General features: G+C 34.9%; 1 protein-coding gene across 6 annotated transcripts in view; it reads left to right on the forward strand.

Moving 5' to 3' along the window:
• Positions 1-23091, forward strand: part of DIAPH2 (diaphanous related formin 2) — an 891299-nt gene that overhangs the window by 280939 nt on the left and 587269 nt on the right. For all 6 annotated transcript variants that reach the window (XM_079910016.1, XM_079910017.1, XM_079910018.1 and 3 more), the window contains 4 exons: positions 637-701; positions 3972-4076; positions 8262-8573; positions 10148-10262. In XM_079910016.1, coding sequence (XP_079766142.1) covers positions 637-701; positions 3972-4076; positions 8262-8573; positions 10148-10262 — 597 coding nt within the window. The remainder of the gene's footprint in view (positions 1-636; positions 702-3971; positions 4077-8261; positions 8574-10147; positions 10263-23091) is intronic.

Here is a 23091-nt window from a genome sequence, read left to right on the forward strand (position 1 = left end):
GCAGGTTTTCTTTTCTCTCGTTGTGGTGTGCAGACTCCAAGGTGCGTTGGCTCTTTAGTTGTGGCGCACGGGTTCTAGAGCACGTAGGCTCTGTCGTTTGCAGCACGCGGGCTCTAGCTGAGGCACAGGAGCTCAGTAGTTGTGGTGCGCGGGCTTAGTTGCCCTGCAGCATGTGGGATCTTAGTTCCCTGACGAGGGATTGGACCCGAGTCCCCTGCTTTGTAAGGCGGATTCTTTACCACTGGACCACCAGGGAAGTCCCAGATCTTTAATAATCTTAAGCATAGCATAGATTCTTTGGCAGTTCTTCTCCCATAATAAACTACAAAAAAATTTTAAAGACTTTTATAATTGTTAAAGTTGGTAAATAATGGAATACCTTTAAAATGATGATGATTGAGTCAAATATATTCTTGGATGCTTGGTTTTGTGCCTCAACGATACCATCATTGAATTCAGTTAGTATACAAAGGAAACTTGGTAGTTTATGTTTTACATGCAGTATAGGTCAATTTCCCTCTAACAGCAATTGACATAAAAATGATAGTTTACATAGTAGAATTATAGGCTGGTAGCCGTCATTTGCCTAGTGATCCAATGCAATAATTTCTAATCATTTTTCATCAATCTTAATAGATTCTTGTGTGAACAAGGCAAAAGTTGAAGAAAGTGAACAAAAAGCAGCAGAATTTTCAAAGAAGGTAAGACTTATCAAATATTAGCCGTAATTATGAAATGTAAAATCTAATCACAATACATATTCTACCTTGTTTCCTTGTGCGAGGTCTTATAAATGTTGTTTTAGTTATATAGTTCTTTATGTTTCTGGATTCAGACACCACCACAGAATATTGATTTCTTTCCCAATAAGATAAGGTTGCTACTGTTCCCTGCTCATCACCTTTAATCCATTATGGAAGAAAAACACTAACCATATTCTACTAAAGTGATAAATGAAATAAAATTAGGTTGCTGGAAGCATATAGTTTGAAATGGTCAACCAAAACACATTCCCCCATTGCTTTCCTGCAGCTGTCACTTAACAGTAGTTAGCTCCTTGGAGAACTGTGGAGATGTTTAGCTAGTCTTATCTGTTATGTTCTTTAAATCAGTGCTATTGATAGAAACAGAATGATACAATATTTTCTTTCTCTTTGTCTCTCTCTGCTTAGACTTATCTTCTTTGAATTTTGTAATTACCATTTTTAAAGTGATGCTGCTACTCCATGTATGTAGTCTTGGTGGAATTTGAGGTTCCCCTTTCTCTGTGTAATGCTTTATGTAAATGCCACCTTTATGAATATCTGAATTTTGTTTAGATCTCAGATGGTCTTTTCCTTATTTCATGAAAGCATAGCTACAATTTTATGAGCTTCTACCGGAAGTTGCATTGTTTGGTTTTAGACCCTATAAAGCATTAGTATAGTATTTCTCTCCTCTTGGTGGAAGGAGAAGGATTGAAGCCCAAGTCTAAAAGCTCTACAGTTTTGAGTCTTTTGGCAGCAAGGTAAAGTGCTTACATAGTGCTGTCTCTTCAAAGTTATGACTTACCTTGGAGATTAGATAATCACTTTTGCTATCACTCTAGAAATTATAGAGTATTACTGAAGTTACTTCAGGGCATCTGAAGAAATGTTTTTGCTCTTTCAGTTACTAGAATAGATTTTAAGAGCTTGAGCACAAAATGTTTGTGTGAAGCCGTCATTTTTATTGGTGAAAGAAACTGTACACTTCAATTAGTAGACCTTTATATTTCTAATGTTCTTGTTTTAAATAGCACATTTAAAATTCCCTTTGAAAATCTTAGGATCTCTTTTTCTCTGGCACTATGATTAGATACCACAAGACTGGAGCAAATCGTGATGATCTATCTGGTAAAAATTTCTGTAAGCATCTATTATTGGAAAAGGAGTCCTGAAATAATAAAAAAGAAGTTTCAGTGTTTGATGCTTTATTCTCCTCACCAACATTTAGAATGAAAACATATATGGTCTCCTAGTGGTTATCTGCGTACCTTCTCTTATTCTGGGTGATTCTAAGAGGCAGTATAAAGTAGTAAAAAAAAAAAAATGAAAAAAAAGAAAAATGAAGGGAGACAGCTAGAATGAGAAGCGGTAGTTGTAAGATCTGATCTCAGTGTTTCTGCTAATTAGCTGTGATTTTAGCCACTTACTCTCCTTGGATCTTAATTTTTTCATCCTTAAAAGGAGAGAATAAGGTTAGTGGACTTGTAAGAAGTCTTCCAGCTCACATATCTCAGGCTTCTCTGATTCCTACTCTATGGGTTTACAGATTAAGATCATTTTAAATTACAAGCAGAAGCCTTGTGTGCCTCTCTGCAAGTGTACTAATAAACCATTTGTAGAGCAAAATTGTAGTGTGCTTGTGTGGACAGCATGCTTGAGAAGCACACAGGAGAAGATAACACTGGCAAGGAGGCTGGGAGTATAGAATCAGATCAATTTTTTAAAAATATTTATTTATTTATTTGGTTGCTCTGGGTCTTAGTTGTGGTAGGTGGGCTCCTTAGTTGTGGCAGTTACTAGAATAGATTTTTGTTGCGGCAGGCAGGCTCCTTAATTGCGGCTCATGGGCTCCTTGGTTGTGGCATGTGACTCTTAGTTGCGACATGCATGTGGGATCTAGTTACCTGACCAGGGATCGAATCCAGGCCCCCTGCATTGGGAGCACAGGATCTTAACCACTGCGCCACCAGGGAAGTCGCAGAATCAGATCAATCTTAACATGGATACTAGTGAAGTCAAAAAAGCTCCATCTTCTCAGTGACCTAGGAAACAAGGTCATTTGCTGATACTGAAGGATTAGGGTAAGTTTGAAATGTAAATATTAGAAACGATTTGGACCATCCTCTGTGGGACATTTTCCCAGGACTCAAGTAGAGATGAATAAAAGAATTAATTAAGTAGTATTGCAGGTTTGACTCAAACACTGTTATCCACTTTGCTTACCCACTCTTTCTTCAGACTGGATCTGAATGGCATTTTATAATTTCCAAAGGTCAAGTCTACTATGAGGAGGAATATTTATTAACAGTAAACACACTTTTTCCTTGTTCCACAAACTCTAAAGGTAGTTTTTGGCAGTAAGATATATCACTTTTAAAAACATAAATAACATTGTTGGAATAATGTATAGACTTCTAAAATAACTTGAAGTGACAGTGACAATAAAGGGCAAATGTTCTATAGCTGGACATGAGCGGTATTCACCTGACTGAGGTAAGTGCTGGGCAGGATGCAGTAAATGGATAGTCACCATTCTGATGGTCTCTTTGGCTTAGCACACTGTAATTTAACCTCTCATTTTCCCTCTTAGGACATTTTATACAAGTGTTTTGGTTAACCAGCTGAATGAGAATGCCATTAGAGCATATATCATTCTACTGTCAGATTTTGTGGAGCATCACTTTTTGAATGCTAGACAATTAAGATTATAATAAAAATAGTCTGATTTGTATTAATGTATGTCCGTTTGAGCGTTCTAAAAGTACAGTCTCTTTTCAAGATTAAATATAATTTTAAAGAGTTGAACTGCTTGATTCCTAATTTTTAGGTTTCGTTTTCTAATTAAATAAACTTAAAAGTATGGGATGAAACATTAAAAAAAAAACATGATTAATTCTAAAACCTAACTTTCAATAACAAAACACAAAAATGTCCATTATATATGAAGAGAGCCTTAGTCCACCCTTTTAAAATTTTGTTTAGTATGTTTTTTTAGAAGTGAAAATGGTTTTTTTACCTTGGGCTGGGGACATAGTTCTTCTTTACTACCACCCCATCCCCACGGAGGTGCTCAATTGCCATAAAATAATCAAGAGCTCTGATTTTCTGAGTGGCCTGGGAAATTTAAGGAGCAAAATACACTCCACTTATTTAATGCATATTGTTGTTTAAAGCTTTCTCAAAACTGTATTATTAAGTGTACATTTATGGTGGTGATCATTGCAGTTCGATGAAGAATTCACAGCTCGACAGGAAGCTCAAGCTGAGCTTCAAAAAAGAGAAGAAAAAATCAAAGAGCTTGAAACAGAGATCCAGCAACTTCGAACCCAGGTAATAAAACAAGATACAGACTTTGTGTCATGTCACATTGAGTTCGAAGGTAGAAAACTATCTTGTTAGGTGAAGGAAAAAATGTGACCAGAAGCAGACTTTCTGGTAGTTTCCCATTTTACTTGAAATAACTACAGATTTGATTTTCCAGGACAATAAATCATTTTAATGTTTGGATAAAAATATGGCATTCATTGCATAAAGTGCCCTGAATATTTTTAATGGAATGTATTACACAAGCAAAACTCTTTCTTGAGATGAAATTTTCATAATGATTTGAAAAATTAGATGCATAGTATTTTCTTTCAAAAGAAATGTGGAAATGTTCATTAAAGCTTTTTGAGATCTCTTTATATCTCGACTACCATAATTTCAAAATCTGTAAACTTTATATTTCCACCTACATTCCCTATGATGAAAACCCCCCATATACACTTAAAATCTTAATTATGGTGTCTGAATTTTAGAGCTGATTACATACTCTCAACACAACATATTTTTTAAATTAATATAAAGAAACATAAGATTAGTTCTTAGCCTCATAGATGCCCAGTAGGGTGTTTGTTGATTGACTAGGTCTGTTTCTGTCAATCTACTGAAAAGTGACTTCAGAAGTCAACAGTGAACTCCACATTACCCAATGCAGCGGCCTTTTACTACCCTTAGCCTCTTTCACTTATCTGTAATATCTGATAATTTCTTTTCACTCAATCTCTCTTTTTTGTGTCATCTGACTTCGTTTTCTACATATCTCAGAACTCAGTTTCTCTTTGTTTTCATCCTCCAAATGATGACATTCCCCAGTGTTCTGTCCTCTGCCCTTTTTTCTCTGTATGTCCTTGCACTAATATCCCATCCAATATCATAAATTCAAATATCACCTTTTAGTAGGTGTCAAGTCCCCTGGGTTTGTCGTCTATTTCCAGCTCTTGATTAGATCTCCGCATGGGCAAGTCCTGCTGCATGTTGAAATCAAACCTATTATTTGTGGTCACTTCTCTGTCCTCAAACCAGCTTGGTCTCCATTCTTATTTGTTTAAATTTTACCACCAATTTTTTTTTTTTATTGTGAAGCTGGAGTTGTCCTGGCCTTTTCCCCGCCCTGCCTCATGACAGATTATTAAGTTGGTCACTGTATTATGTCAGTTCTTTCTCTTTTTCTCACTTTGCATCAAAACCCTGAACCCCCCAGGGCCACTCTCTCATTCCTTCCTGCCTGGAATATTACAATAGTTTCCGAACTTTCTGCCATGCCTATAGTCTCTTCCTCTTCAGATTCATGCTTTATGTCAGTTGCAAATTAATCTTCTTAAAACACTGCCCTGATTATTGTCACTCCAGGCTTTAATATGTTCAATGGTTGCCTGTTGCATTCAGGATTGAAGAAAAAATCTCCTTACCGGGAATTTGAAGGCCTTCTATCTGGGGCTCCCTTATCTCCCCTTTGCAGCCTCGTCTCTGCTCCCCTAACTCCAGCCTCTGTTGCAGCTAAGTCACCTTTCCTCCTCCCTTCGCATGTAGAATTTACTGTCTCCACACTTTTCCTTCGGTCAGCATTTCCCAGACATTAGTTACAGAGGTGCTAATAGGTTTTTCATGAGGAAAGCATTCCATAGTCCAATAAATTTGGTATGCTTGAAATTCTCCTCTTGGAGATTCATCATTTTCATTAGCATACTAAAGGGTCTGAGATGGCCTACATTAAAGAAACCTGTCGAACTCTTTTTCCTATAGCTTTCTCAAACTCATTTAGCCACAGAACCCTTTATTTCAGACCATCTATTAACATCTCCTGCAGAAGAGTTTGTTCATGGAACTTAGTTGAGAAATGCTGACTTAGGTTATTCTCTCTCAGAAACGCCCTCCCTTGCTCCTCTGTGCCAATGAAACATCTCCTTTAAGGATCAGCTCAGTATAACATCCTTTGGAAAGCGTCACCCAAAACTCTGGGAATTTCTTTGAACTTTTATATCACTTTTGTAGACCACTCCTATCATATTTGGTTGTGTGCCTGCTTTATCCCTTCCCCTGCAGCATAAACACTTTGAGGACAATGTCTTTACTTCCTGTGCTTACTCTTATTAAAGTTCCTACTGCACCTAGCACAGGGCCTTACCATTTAATTGTGTAGTTGCTTATTTATTATCAATGGATCTGGAAAAGTGCAGAGTCACACAGTACTTTCTAGTGCACCCCAAATTGTGTCAAATAGTAAATGGTCCATTTGCTGTATTCAATTCTCAATACTCTATTGTGGTCTCATTTAATTGTTCCATTCCTAATTGTTCATAGAAGGGAAGAAAAGGGCTGATATGATTTGATTTTAAGGCTGGTGGCATTTGAGACTTTTATTCAATTTGTAAAATATCTATTTAACTTGAGTAAAAAGTCCTATTTTAAAGTAATAGCATTTTTGTGGTTACACAAGTTTTATATCATAAACATGATCTCATAGTGGCAAAATTTTATGTTTACAAACAAGTATTACTTTCATTTTGCTGTCAATTAATACAAAATACGGGATACACATTTTACCTTTCAAATTATTAAACAAATCCATTTATATACAAAATTTATAGGGTAAATTACTAATTGACTGAACTTTTCAGAAAAATTATTTTAATTTTCCTCAGAATTTCTTTGCTATCTCAATCAAGATTGGAAAAATCAGACTGTTTTCTATAGTTTTGCTGCATTAAAAATAAAATAGAAAGAATTTGCATATTTTAATCCTATCCTTCTTCCTAATCTCAGGAGGGGATTGCATTCCAGGAGAGGATTGTCATTTAAGTGTATAAACACTTTAGTTGTATATATGTATATACACACATAAACATTCATATGTGTGAATAAAATATTTGTGGACAGTGTGCACTGAATATTAGGAGAAACATTTCTGTGATGCTGTTTACCTGTGATTGTTAATCTTTAACATTCTTATAAATGGGTCAGTCCTTTAAGTTGATTGTTTCAAAAATAAGCTTCCACTTATTTATTATGTAACGATAATTCTAAGTTTGTTTAGTTCAATTAAGTAGTCTGTGGAGGAAATTCTTATTAGTAAAGATTAGAAGAGTTTCTCCCCAAATAAAAATAACACTATACCAAGACATGTTAATAGTTTTAAACTTTTCATTCAGTTAGTCTAATGTTGTATCTCAATTACAGAAGATGCATGTTCATTTGTAGGACATTCCTTAGGAGTGTTTATAATTAACAAACTCACTTTTATATTCATTTTCATTTTGGAAAGTAAACCGTTGTCATCAGTAATGGTTTAAAGTAACAGGTCCAGATTAATAATCAAAAAGTGGACAATATGGAATGTAGTGATCTCCGTCAGCTGTCATCCATCATTATTAGAGAATGAGCTTGAAGTTCTTTTCTGATGGGAGAAATAAGTTATAATCTGCTCATACTGCAAGCTGTAATTAATTCCACTCAAGGCAACTGACACCCATTCGTTAGGAGCTAGTCTGTTGTAGTGGAAAGAGGACTGCCTTAGATATGAGAAGAACCACATGTAAATCTTAATCATATTTCAGACTGTGCGACCTTTGGTTAGTCGTTGAACCTCTTTGCAGTTACAGCTTCCTCATCTATAAGTGGTGAGATAAAAATACCCAACCTACATTATAGGGTTATAATAAGGATGAAAAGAAATAATAGATGTAAAAACATTGATAAACCTGTATTATTATGCAATAGATGTTACTTAGCATTAATTCTTGGTATTAGAAGATAGCTAAGTTACTGGTGCTATGAGACAGCCTCTTTGTGTAAAGCTAATCGGCCCCAAGGAAGTTAAATCAGTTATTTTGTACTAATCATCCCGTATTCATACCAACTAGTCTTAACAGGCCCAAGCCATATACAGTACTTCTTCTTTGCATATACTTATAATGAAAGGTAAGTTTTCATTATTTTGGAGGAGTGTTTCACAAAATCTTTGAGCATGCCAACTTTCCTAGCCTTAGTATATGAGCAGAGTTACTCCTTATCCAGGGTTTAGAATGCTTATCAAAAATCTATGCAAGTCTTTTTCATGTATTCTTAAGCCCTTAGATGTTGCTAAATTAAATAAATCTTAAACAACCCAACCACAAATGTCTACTGATAAGTTTTCTTTGCTACTATACTTTACTGTAAGCATTTAAATAAGCATTGGGTTATTTTATATTTCAGGGACATGGACTCTCAGGTTCATCAGGAATTCCAGGCCCTCCTCTACCTCCTCCATTGCCAGGTGCTGGGCCACCCCCGCCCCCACCTCCACCAGCGCCACCTCTACCCAGAGGAGGTCCCCCTCCTCCTCCACCTCCTTTACCTGGGGTACATGGAATAGCATCACCACTGCCTTTGTTTGGGGGACCTCCTCCACCACCTCCCCTTGGAGGAGTTCCTCCTCCTCCGGGAGCACTTGATCTGCCATATGGAATGAAGCACAAAAAAATATATAAACCTGAGGTGTCCATGAAGAGGATCAACTGGTCAAAGGTAATACTATGACTATAGCTTTATGGCTTTGTCTAGTCATAGTTGCTCATTAATGTGTGAATGACGGTATTGCTACTTATAAGGATGATATAATAATTGAGAACATGACCACTGATTCTTTTGCTTTTGCTTGTGAGTTCACCGTCTTATGTTCATCTTTCATAGCTGGAGAATTGGAAACTCCACAGACAACTTGAAATTAACATAGAAGACAAAAGGAAAATCAAAGTGAAAGTGGTTTTAGAGAATAGTATATGAAAAATAATTTTGATTCTTTTACCAATGTTAACTTTAATTGCTATAACATTCTTAAATATAATCTTTGTGTTAATGGGCCTTTTTATCTTAGTTATTTTTTTCTTAGAAAATTATTAGTTTTTTTTTTAGTTTTAAACTTTCAGATAGTGTGGAATCGCTGACAGTATTCAGTAGAGACATAAACTTTTTTTATATGATGTGTGAAAGATTTTTCTTTGAATGTTATTTTGCTTTATTGTTATCAAATAACATGTCTTATAAAAAGCTTATTATCAAGATTGACACAGTCCGCATTCACTGGGAACTAATCTAATGAAAATACAATTACCCAGGCCACCATTTGGGGAAATGTCTATTCCAAGAATATAGTTACAGTGATATCTGATAGTATCTACATATTAAATTGGTTTGACCAGAATAATGGTTAAATCATTTTTTAAATTAAGCATATACTTATGCTTTGCTCATAAGAGTAAATGAGGTATAAATGTTTTTGGAATGTAGTTATTTTTTGTTAGGCACAATCGACCAAACTATAGGACCTAGAAGCTGCTGGCCCAGTTATCTGTGTGTGTAAATGTAATGATATGTTAATTTAGCAATTAAGCATATAGTGTAATGGCACTTACATATCACAAAGCATCATGATATGTACTGGAAAATGCACAGTTCTAATATTGGGTTTCAGTGTAGTGGCTGAGAGCACAATTCTGTGGAGCTACACTGCCTGGGTGTGAAAGCCATCTTCGCCATTTACTAGCTTGGGCAGCCACTCAGACTTCCTGGGGCTCGGTTTCCTCATCTTTAACATGGAGATGATAACAGGTCCTACTTCAAAGGATTATTGTGAGGATTAGATGAGATGAGTTAATGTGTGAAATCACTTAAAAGAGTACCTGACACATTTTAGGAGGTATGTAAGTGTCAGCTATTATGGTTATTTTCTGTAACCATGGGGAATTTACTTTTCTGAATCTCAGTTTCCCCATTGTTAAAAATCCAGGAGCAAGAAGAAGGTATGTAAGTTGGGGGGAGGGATTTACTAAATTATTTTTAAGATTCCTTCCAGTAGAAGATTTTTTAAAATGTAATTTGCTACATAGCCTGCTGTTGTGTATTTTTCTGTAAACTAGTAGAAGTCTGTGACTTTCCCAATGAATGTTTACTTAAGAAGTGTTGTTTTGATAGATCCTAAAATTGATTTAGTAGGTAGATGAATGAAGGTAATATCATTCAACCCTGGTGAAAGTGAATTCTTTGAAAAATTAAATATGAAGTAATAATTTAGAAACTTATCTTTGTTATTTTTGTTTCAGATTGAACCCAAAGAATTGTCTGAGAACTGTTTCTGGTTGAAAGTTAAGGAGGAGAAGTTTGAAAATCCAGATCTCTTTGCAAAATTGGCACTGAATTTCGCTACCCAGATAAAAGGTATATTTTATTTTTTAATATAGAGTTCTTGTTCTGATATATTGAATTCAGTACTTTGCTAAAAAAATCTAGTAATATGTACATGTATAATTTTTTGGGCAGAGTCAAACATAATTAGATTGACATATTAACTGTATTTTACCTAGCAGCAAAAGAAGGGTAGCTTTTTTCCTATTAAATTTATTTTGCATAAATGTTATTATTCACCTGAAAATATGGGTTTTATTTTTATTGTTTAATATGTAACTTATACTCCTCTATTGTAAAGTTGTCATTTTTACTGAGAAGCAGAGGGGATGAATCTGTTGATTCACCATGTAAGAGAAAATAATGTAATTTGAGTAAATTTGGTGCCATCGTGCTTATGTAGTCTTACATTTGTAGTAATCCATTTGGTTTTTTTTGGAAATTTGATAGTTTTTTTCTATAAGCAGATTGTCTGGAATAATATCAAAATCTGGTACCTAATAAGTATATTTTACAGATTTGATAATTGAGTGCCTTCTTTATGATTAGATCCTTAACCACTTATGAATTTCACACATAATTTTGGTACTATATAGGTAACTTCTCAATCTCATAATTAATCATTGTGGTTTGTGAATTTTTGGTATTTCATTTTAACATTACTATTTTACTAATTATCACAGAATTGATAGCTTACTTAAGCATAGGAGTTTTTTCAGCCTGAGTGAGTCTTTACAACTAAGAAATTGATATACTCCACACACCCATGCCCTTGGAATTAGCTCCTTTACCATTCATTTGTCTGATTTGTCACAACATGCCTTAGAATGTGAGAATGTGAATTTTGGAAGCTTCAGAGAGAGAGAGAGAGGGAGAGAGAGAGAGAGGTGAAAATTATTCCTTTTCAGCCCTTCTAGCTTATCTTGCGCACTGGAGGTACTTGTACTATATTTGTTGTTCCTTGTAGATTGACGCTCACACACATACAGAAATCTGGGGTGATTAGAGTATTCTGAAGAGTTTTGACATTTAAGAAAATTCCTGCCATTAAAGTCTTTTGCTTCCCTTATTTGCTCTACTAGACTTCACATTTAAAGGATTCTTCAAGGACTCCAGACATTACTATATATTATAACCACTTTTTTTAAATTGAAAAAGTAAAACCTGCTTACACATCAAGGTATTAATAATAGTAATAAAAAGATGCGTGGTAAGCATATCCCTTCAATCGCAGACTTACAGCTTCTTCCCTAGAGAAACCACTCTTACTGATTTCCCACATTGCCTCCTAGAAATAGTCTATGCCTCTAGAAGCATATGTGTATATATCATTTTTTGTTTTTTACTTCTTTCTGTTTTCACTTTATATACTTGGATATTATTTCATAGTAGTTTATGTTTATCTACTTTGTTCTTTTTACACATTGAACGGAATTCTGTGGTATGAGCCTATCTGAATTTATTTAACCTGTCCCCTATTGATGGATATTTAGATTATTTCCAGTCTTTTGCTATTTCAAGCAATGCTGCGGCAAACGTGTACCTACATATACGTTTGTGCATATAGGATCTATATGTAGGATAAATTTTAGAAGTGAAATTCCTGGATAAAATGCTGTCTGCATTTATAATTTTGATAGATATTACCAAATTTCCTTCCAAAGAGTTTGTGTCCATTTATAGTGTTACATCTAAAATACATGTGAACATCTGTTTCCCGACAAACTTTGCCTATCTCAGAGGTGAAATGGTAAATCATCCATATTATAATTTTTACTCCTTAAATTAGGAGTGAAGTTGAGTAGCTTTCCTTCTATTCAAAGGCAATTTTAACCTCTTTTTCTGTGAACAACTTCCTCCAGTTATTTGCACATTTCGTGTTGAGCATTTGTTCTTTTACTTATTGATGTATTTGTATTGAGTCCCATAAGAATTATAGGTTTCATAAAATTTCAGGGTCTGTCTGGACCTTAGAAGTGATTAAGCCAAACTCTATTTTACAAATGAAGAAAGTGGAATTTGAAACATGGAGGTTAGTATAAAATCCATTAGAGAGTTTCTCAAGGTAGTGTGGTATAGTGGGAAAAGCCCAGAGGAAATGAAGTCATACATTCTTGTATTTCAGCTGTGATACTAGTAACCTCTGCAACTGAATTTTCTCATCTATAAAATGAGAAAGACTAATGTTTAACTAGAAGTGTGAGAATTAAATAAAGTTATATATTTAAAGCACCCAGCATGGTACTTGATATAGCAGGCACTCAATAAATATCAATTCTCCTTTCCCTTTCATTTAACATGATGCTGTGTGTGTGTTTTGTTTTAGTTATTGACACTTATTACAACTGTTAATTCAGCAAGAGACTTCCATGCTCTTTTGAGCAGCACTTGGCAAAGCTAGTCAGAGTAGAAACCATTCTTACTCTGGCTGCTAAAACATAATCAAAGCAAAATAAAACCAAAGTCATGTAAAGGCTCTCACGTACTCACTACTGAGAATTCTGCATTTCCATTCCTCTTAACTCTGATTCTCTGAATTTTCTATGTGATACTACTACCTCTTCTACTTTCCTAATTTTGAATATTTGAGTCCAAATTAGGTCAGGAGCACCTTTGAGTACCATTACTTTTACTAAAATTTATTTCTGAAGGGACATTTAAAGGAACAGTTAAGCATCATAGCATATTCCATAACATAGCCAAAACGAATTTGAATGATACAAACTTCCATTTGTTTTGATAAGTATTGATTGATCTTAACTCTAACAGCTGAAGTTCCTTGTCACTTGCAGTGCCTTGATTCATAATTTGGTCAATAGGTGGCAGGATCAGTAAGAAACCAGCTGGAGGCTCTGGCTCCAGGCAACTCAAACCACACTGCCCTGGCTTTCCTAGCTTCAGGGCACCACTTTTTTCCCTATTCTGCTGCTGTTTGCCACTCACGCAGCTGTGTTCTGGAAGGAGCAACATACTCGTTTCTAAGACCTATTTCCAAAGCTCTTAGACCCAGTGTTCCAAAACCTCTGAGAATTTCCTCCTCCTGCAAGGGGTTTGGAAAGCTCGTGTCTCTCTTCTCGCTAAATGCATCGTGAAGCATTACTGGTCTGTGTTTCAAGAAAACGTTTCACTTAGGAGTTTATAGTTGCTTCAGATTGCTAAATAGAAAGAAGTTTTAAAATAGGCTAGTTCTGATACCTATAATATTTAAATGTGTAAATGTTTAATATGGGAAAGTACCATCAAATTATACTTTCTATTTGAATCACTTATTCTTGGAGTTGTAGAGAAAATTATTCTAAATTTCCTATAATAATCCAAAATATTTCTGTCTTAGGAGAGAATGGATCTCTCATTTCATTTAATTTGTATTTGTTGGGTACCCACTATGTGCAAGGTCTTATACTAAATAGGAGGGAGATAAATGAATAAGGTCTTGTCTTTGTACCAGGGAACTCATCTAGTCAGGGAGAAAGAAAGAGGTATACTCCACTTAGTCAATTTTTATTAAATGTTAGCCTAGATATTTTTAAGAAGCCAAAGGAGCACAAAAGGGAAACAGTTAATTTTGACTAGGGCAAATGGAGATCCCAGAGGCGGTATAATTTGTTCTGGACCTTGAAATTTAAGCAAAATTTCAATAGGGGGAGAAGGAAAGAAGGCATTCTAGGCAGAGAACACCATTAGCAAAATATGGAGAGGGTGAAGTGCATGCTGTGTTGAAAGCACAGCCTGTTGGGCTGGGACTTGGAGTGAAGGTGGTGAGGTGAATTTCACACTGAGGAAATGGGGTTTTGTTCTTTAAGCCTAGGGGCCCAATAATTTGATGATTAGCCATTGAGCAGGCCTTTGGAGGATAGGTAATGGGAATTCACAGGTAGATGATGGACCATTGATTGTGAATCAATACCAGTAGGCTAGACAAGATGTGACGATATCCTGATCAGTGTGAGTTCTTAATCTCTACAGTTTCTTCTAGTTCCCAAATCCTGTGTCCTCATGCTTATAATATTTAGGGTCTTCTTACAAGCCATAATGATGCTGTATGACAAACTAGATCTCAAAATGCTCTCTGGATTAATGACAAAAAGTGTATATATTAGAGGCAGTTGGAAAAGACTTAGTATTGGGTTGGCCAAAAAGTTTGTTGTCCGTAAGATCTTACGGAAAACCCAAACACACCCGATACTTCGGACTGTGCATCATACATGTAACTGTTGGAATTTGCATATGTGTTCTAGTTTTATTTATTATTCAAATTGATGATATTTGGGGACATATGAACAACAAAGCTATAATAATAATGTCATTTTCCTTAAAAATCTATAGTAATTATAGATTTATTGATATTATATAAGAATTAAAGTAATGATGGTTAATATTAACTAAACTTGAAATAAATAATAAAATATGTAGGTTATAACTGCTAATTCTAATTAGAATTTCTAGGGTTCTCTAGAGGCTTCAGGAAGAACAAAGATAGTGTGTGTACAAGTTGTAAGCAGTTTCTTTGGTTTTAATGTTACTTGGAGGAAATTTAAGAAATAAACATAGAAGGCTAATAAAGTTTAGCTTCTTCAATAATATATTTCTGTAGTGTAATTTAGCTTTAATAACAGAAAATTGAGGTGTTATAAATATTTCAAATGCATATAAAGATCATTTTGCAATGCTTGAAATATTGGGCTAGCTTCAAAATTATGGTGGAACTGAGTCTGAAGATATATTTATGTAAAAGCACTTTTCCTCTAGGATCATATTTTAAATTATGTTTCTTAGTCTTAGAATCAGCTGGTTGCTTTTGAAGATACCCACCCTTGTTTGGTTGCTTAACACAGTCTTATATATTTAGTAAATCAATGAAAAAAAACAAAAAAGTGTTAAAATCTAATTTATCTCTGTCTTTATAATATAGGAAATCTTGGAATTGACTTGAAAATAATGAGATGTCATTCTTAGCACACACTCCTTATAAATGGTGCTAAGGTGTCCTGAGAGACCTGGTGTCTTAACAAATAATTTGTCATCTTAATGACATAATATAAATGCTTCTTAGTGTAAGCATTAATATGTAAGGGAACAAACCGAGAAGCCTTTAATTTTTTCAGGCAGCCAGCTAAAAACCATATATAATTTCATCATTCTTATTATATCTAAATTCTTTGGATATATATATTATCACCTTATCAAAGATTTTTTCATTATGAACATTTTAAGTGTTTTAACTTAATGATGACTCATGTTTTCATTTCCAGTTGGCTTGTGGAAGAGGAAACAAAGAATTCATGAGCCAGAGGTCCATGCCATTACTTAATTATAAGAGTCACTAATTGTAAAGAGAAATTGAGGCAGTGTATCTTCAGCCTTCTGAATGAGTAGGCTTCAAAATAGCTTTCTTTACATATTGGTGATGCTATGGTGACTGTACTACTACCTACACCATCACTACTAATAACAATAATAATAGCAATCATAATAATAACAATAATAGCAGTAATAGCACATATATTAAGCATTTACTATGTCCCAAGAGCTGTGATAAGCATTTTAAATTCATATCTCATTTAGTCCTCACACCAGCCCTAGATAACCTATATTATTGTTTTATAGATGAGGAAACAGGCTATGGGAATTAAGAATTATGGCTTGTTTACGTAGCTAGTAAGTGGCAAAGCTGACGTTGGAACCCAGGTTTGTTCTTAATCACTTCCCCATGTTGTAACAACGGCTTTTACGCCCTTAGTAATTTGTGCGTTTTGTTGCATAGTTAACTGATACCTTTTTTTCTTTTTTTGTGGTACGCGGGCCTCTCACTGTTGTGGCCTCTCCCATTGCGGAGCACAGGCTCCGGACGCGCAGGCTCAGCGGCCATGGCTCACGGGCCCAGCCGCTCCGCGGCATGTGGGATCTTCCCGGACCGGGGCACCAACCCGTGTCCCCTGCATCGTTAGGCGGACTCTCAACCACTGTGCCACCCGGGAAGCCCCAACTGATCCCTCTTTAAAGTTATAGTTTCACATATATTATCTTGTGAAATGTGTAATCCTATTATTCTGGCACTGAAGACAGTTCTTTAGAACTTAAACCAAAGCTAGGAAGTTGTATATTTGGAAGGGAATAAGGTTATTTTTTTTTTATGACTAAAATTTTTAAGGCATTCTTTGAATGGAATCTATCAGTTGTAAAGCATTGCTATGACTTAAGGTCTGTCTCTTCTAATAATGAATGAAGGAATGTGGTCTTCATGTCATTAGGCATTTGGTAAGTATATATTAATATACATGGGGTACGTAAAGTAATGAAATCAGTTTTTCATGGGGCTCCTTTGAGGTTAGCTTTATAACATTATAGACACCTTGTTTTATTTTAATATGACACTTTTTAGCTATGAGTTAGTGAGACTGTCTCTCCCCATTTCAGTAATTTTTGCTTATATACATTGTATGGATTAGGCACAATAACAGGTGTTTAGTTGATAGCACTTACAATTCACACAGATGATCATTCTCATTTAGAATTATTGTTCTAGCTAAATTGGTTTTATTTTGGCAAATAGAAATTATTTACATTTGAAATCCTGTGGAATTTTTTCTCACAGCTGTATAAGACTATAATGGGGTGTGTTTTGGTCTGATTGTATATTGATGGCAGTTATACCAGTTCCAGACTATATATTTTACGTGATATAAGAAGTAGGGGCAAGAGGTTTCTCTAATTTGTTTAAGAGAAATATATTTAATTTAGGGATGTGCAAATCTGGTAGCTTTTCTGAGGCATTATATATAAGTAATTCTTCGGCCAATTAGTCCTTGTTGGTAAGAGTAAATTTAATTCTTTATTTTTAATAGGTTATTCAGTAATATCTTGGTGCTATCTTCTTTTCACTAATTTTAAACTATGTTTTTTGGGATCATTATTATAATTTTCATTCATATCATTGGTTTTTGATTTGCTTAATGTTTTTATTTTTTCCAGTTTTATTGCAATGTAATTGACATATAACATTGGGTAAGTTTAGGGTGTACCACATAATGATTTGATATATGTATATATTGCAAAATGATTACCACAATAAGTTTAGTTAACATCCCTCAACTCACATACTTAGAAACTTTTTTTCCTTGTGATGGGAACTTTTAAGATTCACTCTTAGCAACTTTCAAATATACAATACAGTATATCGTTCACTATAGTCACCATGCTGTACATTACATCACCAAAACTTATTTTATAACTGGACATTTGTACCTTTTGTCCATCTTCACCCAATTCCCCTACCCCCTATCCCCTGCCTCTGGCAACCACAATACTCATCTCTGTTTCTATGAGCATATCATTATTTTAAAACAACGTTTAACATCTTGTAGGTGTGTTGATTGAGTGAGCTAAATTTTGTTATTTAGTGCCCTCCAGATACTGTACGGGAGATGACTCAAGAAATTAAAAATTATAACTTAAAAATATCAGTTCCATTTTAACACAGGTTCCTAGGAATACAGTTACACTTGAAAACAGCTTCACATTTTTGTGGAAGTTGGAAGAATTTTAACTTTTTATTTTATTGTTGTGGATAATGTTGGTTGCCTATAGCTATTGATATATAACAAATTATCCCCAAATTTAGCAACTTAAATGAACACACATTTATTTTCTCACAGTTTCTGGGATCATGGCAGAGCTCAGCTGAGTCCTCTGTCTCAAGGTCTGTCACAAGGCTGCATGTGAGGTGTTGTCAGGGCATTCCGTTCCTCTAGGACTATTGGACTGAGGGCCGCCATTCGTCTTTGCTGGCTTTTATCCAGAGGCTGCCCTCAGTTCCTTGCCTCATGGGCCTCTCGGTAATGCAGCTGACAAAAGGCAGTTTGCTTCATCAAATTGTGCATACCCAGAAGAATTGAATAGAGAATAGAAGCAAAAGGGAAGTCACAGTCTTTGGTAGCCTGATTTCATCATTGGAAGCAATTAACTAGGTCCAGGCTTCACACATGGGGAGGAAATTTACTCAAGGGCATGAATACCAGGAGGCAGGAAGCATTTGGGAACCATTTCAGAAGCTGCCTACCATATGGATATATACAATTTGATTTCTCAGTAGTTACAAATGCTATGACATCTCTCTTCTTGATGACTTCAACAGAATCCTAAGTGGTCTCTCTGCCTTCAGTCCTCTTTCCTTGTGATCAGTTTTCTACAACCTAATCAGAATTGTCTTTCTAAAGTATAAATTATCATGGCACTCCTGTGCTTGGAACATTTCACTGACCACCCATTGTCTCCTAGGGAACATCTAAACTCATGCATTTCAAGGTCATTTGCCTCTTCACTCCGCCTAAAACATACTCAGTCTGGATTCTTTTGTTCCTGGAACAGAGACACTTAGAAGGCTTTGCAACTTCTCTCTGAACCTTCACCAATTCTTCATTTAGCTTCTGTTTATATGACACTTCTGTCAGAATGCAGTCTTCATAATATATTATAATTGTCTTCATTCATTTGACTCCCCATCAGACACTGAACTTCTTGCAGGCAGGAAGAAGTATTTCCGTTTTGTTTACTGTTTTTTCCCGGTATGTAGTATAGCTTCTGGCAAGTATAAGTGTGTTTGATGAACACACAAGAGAATTACAGTTATGTGTACTTAGTTTCATAGTACCAAGCAAATAAAGTATGGGTGCTAACCCAAAATTTAGGCATATAGTAAGAAGTGTGTGTGTATTTAATGATTCATTCGGTGATATATATAATAGAACCTGTTTTTTGAAAATCCTTCTTGTAACTCATTAGATACCAGCGATCTACATAATTGAATCTGGCTGTGGTAGTTTGTTAAAGTTATTTTGCCATTTAAGTTCCTATGATTTAGTAATTCACTTCATTTAGGGGTGTGTGTGTGTGTGTGTGTGTGTGTGTGTGTGTGTGTACTACCACAGATTTTTGTTGAAATTTTCAAAAATGAAAGCCAGGTTTTTTTCATAGAGGCCTGTGGTTGATTTAGTCAATAAATTTTTAAAATTTATGGTTGGCCCACTTAAACAGAAGTTTAGTGTGCTAAAGTGAATGTCTATTTCATGATTTGTTGTTTGATTCTAAGGAAACTACTTAGTTTCTTATTGTCTCTAAACAACTATAAAGTAGAATAATGATCAGTAAAATATAAAAACCATCAATCGGAGCCTTGTGAGAATGAGGATAAATACATATCACAGACTCAACAAAACTGACAGTTTTAACAATTACAAATGTTAATATCTGTTGTGCACTTACTATATGCCAGATTCTTTGTTAAGTGTTTTCCGTGGATTATTTCATTTAATTTTTTCATCTGTCCTATGCTGTAGGTACTATGATTGTAGCCATTTTACAGATGAACAAAGTGGAGGTAGAAATCAAGCTCAAGCAGGATGATTCCGCAGCCCATGTGCTTCACCACTTTGCTTTGCTTACTCTGTGGGCAAAGTCATGGAGATAGGGTGCATTAGAGGGAGACTGAATCCACAGCCTGTGCTTTTCAACACCACTGCATCTCTCTGTAGTATGATTGTGCCGATTAAAGCTCTATTATCAAAAACCTCAATTCAATATCCCCTTGTCTGTCCCACAGGACAAGGATAGACTCTTTATGTGATCTTGCCCTTTTAAGTACTTTATTCTTGTGTACTCAATGCTACCTAGCCTATGTAGAGTATTAATGTATTTCTATTAATACGACCCAGTAAAATTATACTCATAAAGTGACAGAACTGAATGAATCAATTTACCCACTAAACAAACAAACAAAATGTACATATGGTGTGTTGAAAAACGTGTGTTGAAAAACATAGCTCCCAATATAAAACCAATCTAGAAAGAGTGACAATATATTGAAGTTCCTAGCCACTCTTGGCTAAGTTCTCCACGTATGTGTGGTGTGCCTTTAGTTTATCCAGTGGCCCAGTACTAATATTAGTCTGATGTTTCCCTGCCTCCCCAGCACCATTACCTCATGCTCTTTGTCATGTGTTGACACTGGCCTAAGGATCATATTTTTAATTTAAATTAATTTTATAGGAGCCTAAGCAAACTATGTGATGCATTCAAATGGCAGATAAAACTCTTGTGAGTTATCAGTGTTCCCTCCATGCGAATGGCTTACTGAGAGTTGATTGTGTCTGGCTTCATGTGATAAGAATAGACTGATAACACGCTCCTGGCCATGTGTGAGCAGTGTAGTTTCCTAGCATGTAATTGCTTTTAATAGAAGGCAGCAAAAGTAACTACTCTTTGACATGTGATGCTATTTGTAGTTGTCTTTGAAAAGAGAAGCTAGTGTGATTAGGTACCTTTTGTTCCATTAACAGCAATAATAAAGATGCCATCACTCCTCTCCTAGGTTTTACTTACTATTTGCTCTTTCAGTACCAATCAGATCACACTCTTGTTAATTATTGGCATTTCTATTCTATTTCACATGCTTTAGTTTTCTCAATGCTGACAATTTAAGTATTTTAATAATTTATTGTATTATCAAATGTTAATATATCTGTATGATGGATCAGAATATGGTTCTAAAATCCTTGTATCATAGTTTTATAGACATTCATTGTATAAATAATATCATTTGGCATTACACAGCTTCTTAATCCATTTTAGGGCATAAACTGAATACATATAAAGGTGAAACCATAGGAAATTAATTTCATAGATTTGAAGCAGGATTTGGGGACACATCTAACCCTTTTAAAATTATTTCCAACGGAGATATAGTTTAGCTAAGGGATTCCTTTAAAATTTTAAATTCCTTAAACATTTAATTTTTTATCCTTTCCTGAGATGACTTCTAATTAGCCATAGTGTTTGTTAGGTTCACTTATATATAACCTATGAAAGCAGTGAGATTTTTCATATTATTTTCTGCTTGTTATTTGGTTTACTCATGTTGTCTGTCATCCATATAAAAAGATGATGCTAACTACCATAATTAATAGGGCATGATACTATTTTGATTTCCAGTGGTAAGAATGTTTTTAAACTGATCATTTCACCTATTTTTGCCTAATGTTTCTTATGACCAGTGATACTCATTTATGATGACAGTAGGTTAGGGGTAGAGTTTGTGCCCATGGTGCACAAACAAGGTAACTGACTCAGTAAGCCTTGAACTCATGATCTTGGTGTGTTATAACCAATTTAAACAATATGATGACAAAGATAACTGTCAACTATTTTAAACAGCTTTTTCTATAGTAGATATGAACTTGATAGCGTTTGCTTTCTGCAGTAGCAGTGCCTGACAACAGCTTCATACTGTAGGGTTCTTGAATTGTTTAATATTGAAGACTTACAAAAGTGCTTTTTAAATTTAGTACCTTACCAGATACCAGATAAGGATATAACCATATATTATTAATCTTGTAGAAAAAAGAGGCAAGCCAATTAATTCTTAATTTTGCTATTTTCAGGGACATAACTGAATATATTTTAACTAAGCTTTTTTTGAGAGAGATAGTAACTTGTACAAAGCCTTTTCATCATTATCCTAATATTATGGTATCATTTTCACTTTGTTTCAGTGATAGTCTACATTTCTTCATATGTTCAGAGACATCGAGGCAATTATTTATTGTTATCAGCTATTATTATCAATCATTCTCTTAAATTTAATAATTTTTTCAAAATACCATTATCAGTTTCCTTGGTGGGCAGATTATATTTGTACCTTGACGTTTATGTATTGCATAATATTTGCTTGGGAGTTATTACCAATAAATAAGTTTATTAATTTAGACCAGACCTTAGTTAGGATCTAATAAAGTGGTAGTCTTAAGAGTTTGCTCTGATTTTTATGAATATTACAAGTGACTACAAATGGCTAATCTTTTTTTTTTATATAATTTAGTATTTATGAGATGTATGTGATAGCTCTCAGTTATCTGCTTTAATAAAGTAGAATGAATGTGTGGAACTGTTGGGTGTATAATTGGAAGGTAAAGGCAATTAAATGTTTTTATAATGGTCTTTTTCTTGCATTTCAGTATCTTTAGCTCAGGCCTATTTGTGTTTTTTTGGATTAGGAGTAAGAAACAAAAGAAGCTGTGAAAACAACTGTCCTTTGGCAAGATCTACTAGGGCTTGTTTAAAGACTTTTCAAAGATAATTTTTAAACCCTTGTTAGCAGAGAGAAAAATGTGCTCTTGGCCTTTGGAAAACCCATATTGGTCCTGTCTCATACCTTAAGTTTCTTCTACAGTGCACATTATAGAAAACTGTATCTACTATTGAATTTCTTTATGGTCATGAGGATTACAATGGATTTGTCCTGTTTGGGGTGCTATTTTAAGTTGTAAGACTCTCTTTCTGTAGATTGTCTTAATTCCCCCATCTCCATTTTTTGTCTCTTGTAGCAACAGTGATATTGTTGGTAAGGGTCCAACAAACACCTCAGGATTGATATGGTTAGAATTGCAATAAATACATGTAAAACAAATTCATTCATGGACTGTGGTAGATTCAGTTTTGTCTGTGAGTGTTCTGTTGGCTGGTTACCAAGGGTACTCTGAATTTCTTAGCCACTCAGCAGTTGACAACCAGGAACATACATATGAACTAGAACTTCAGTGTTTATCTAATGGGAGAATATGGATATAGTGACAGAGAAGAGTTGATTCAAAAAGTGTTTGTTGTTACATACCATACATTCTTCTGAACTTTTTATATATATGAAATCATTTCATTAATCCTCAGGAAAGAAAACCTATGAGATGATGTTCTTATCTCCAGTTCTATAGATGAAATAACTGAGTCACAGGAAGATTAAGTGACTTGCCCAAAGGTGACAAGGGTAGAAGATAGCAAAGTTGAGTTTGAACCCAGTGCCCTTACTTATGCT

The sequence above is a fragment of the Stenella coeruleoalba genome (genome assembly GCF_951394435.1).
Source record: "Stenella coeruleoalba genome assembly, chromosome: X".
Lineage (NCBI taxonomy): Eukaryota > Metazoa > Chordata > Mammalia > Artiodactyla > Delphinidae > Stenella > Stenella coeruleoalba.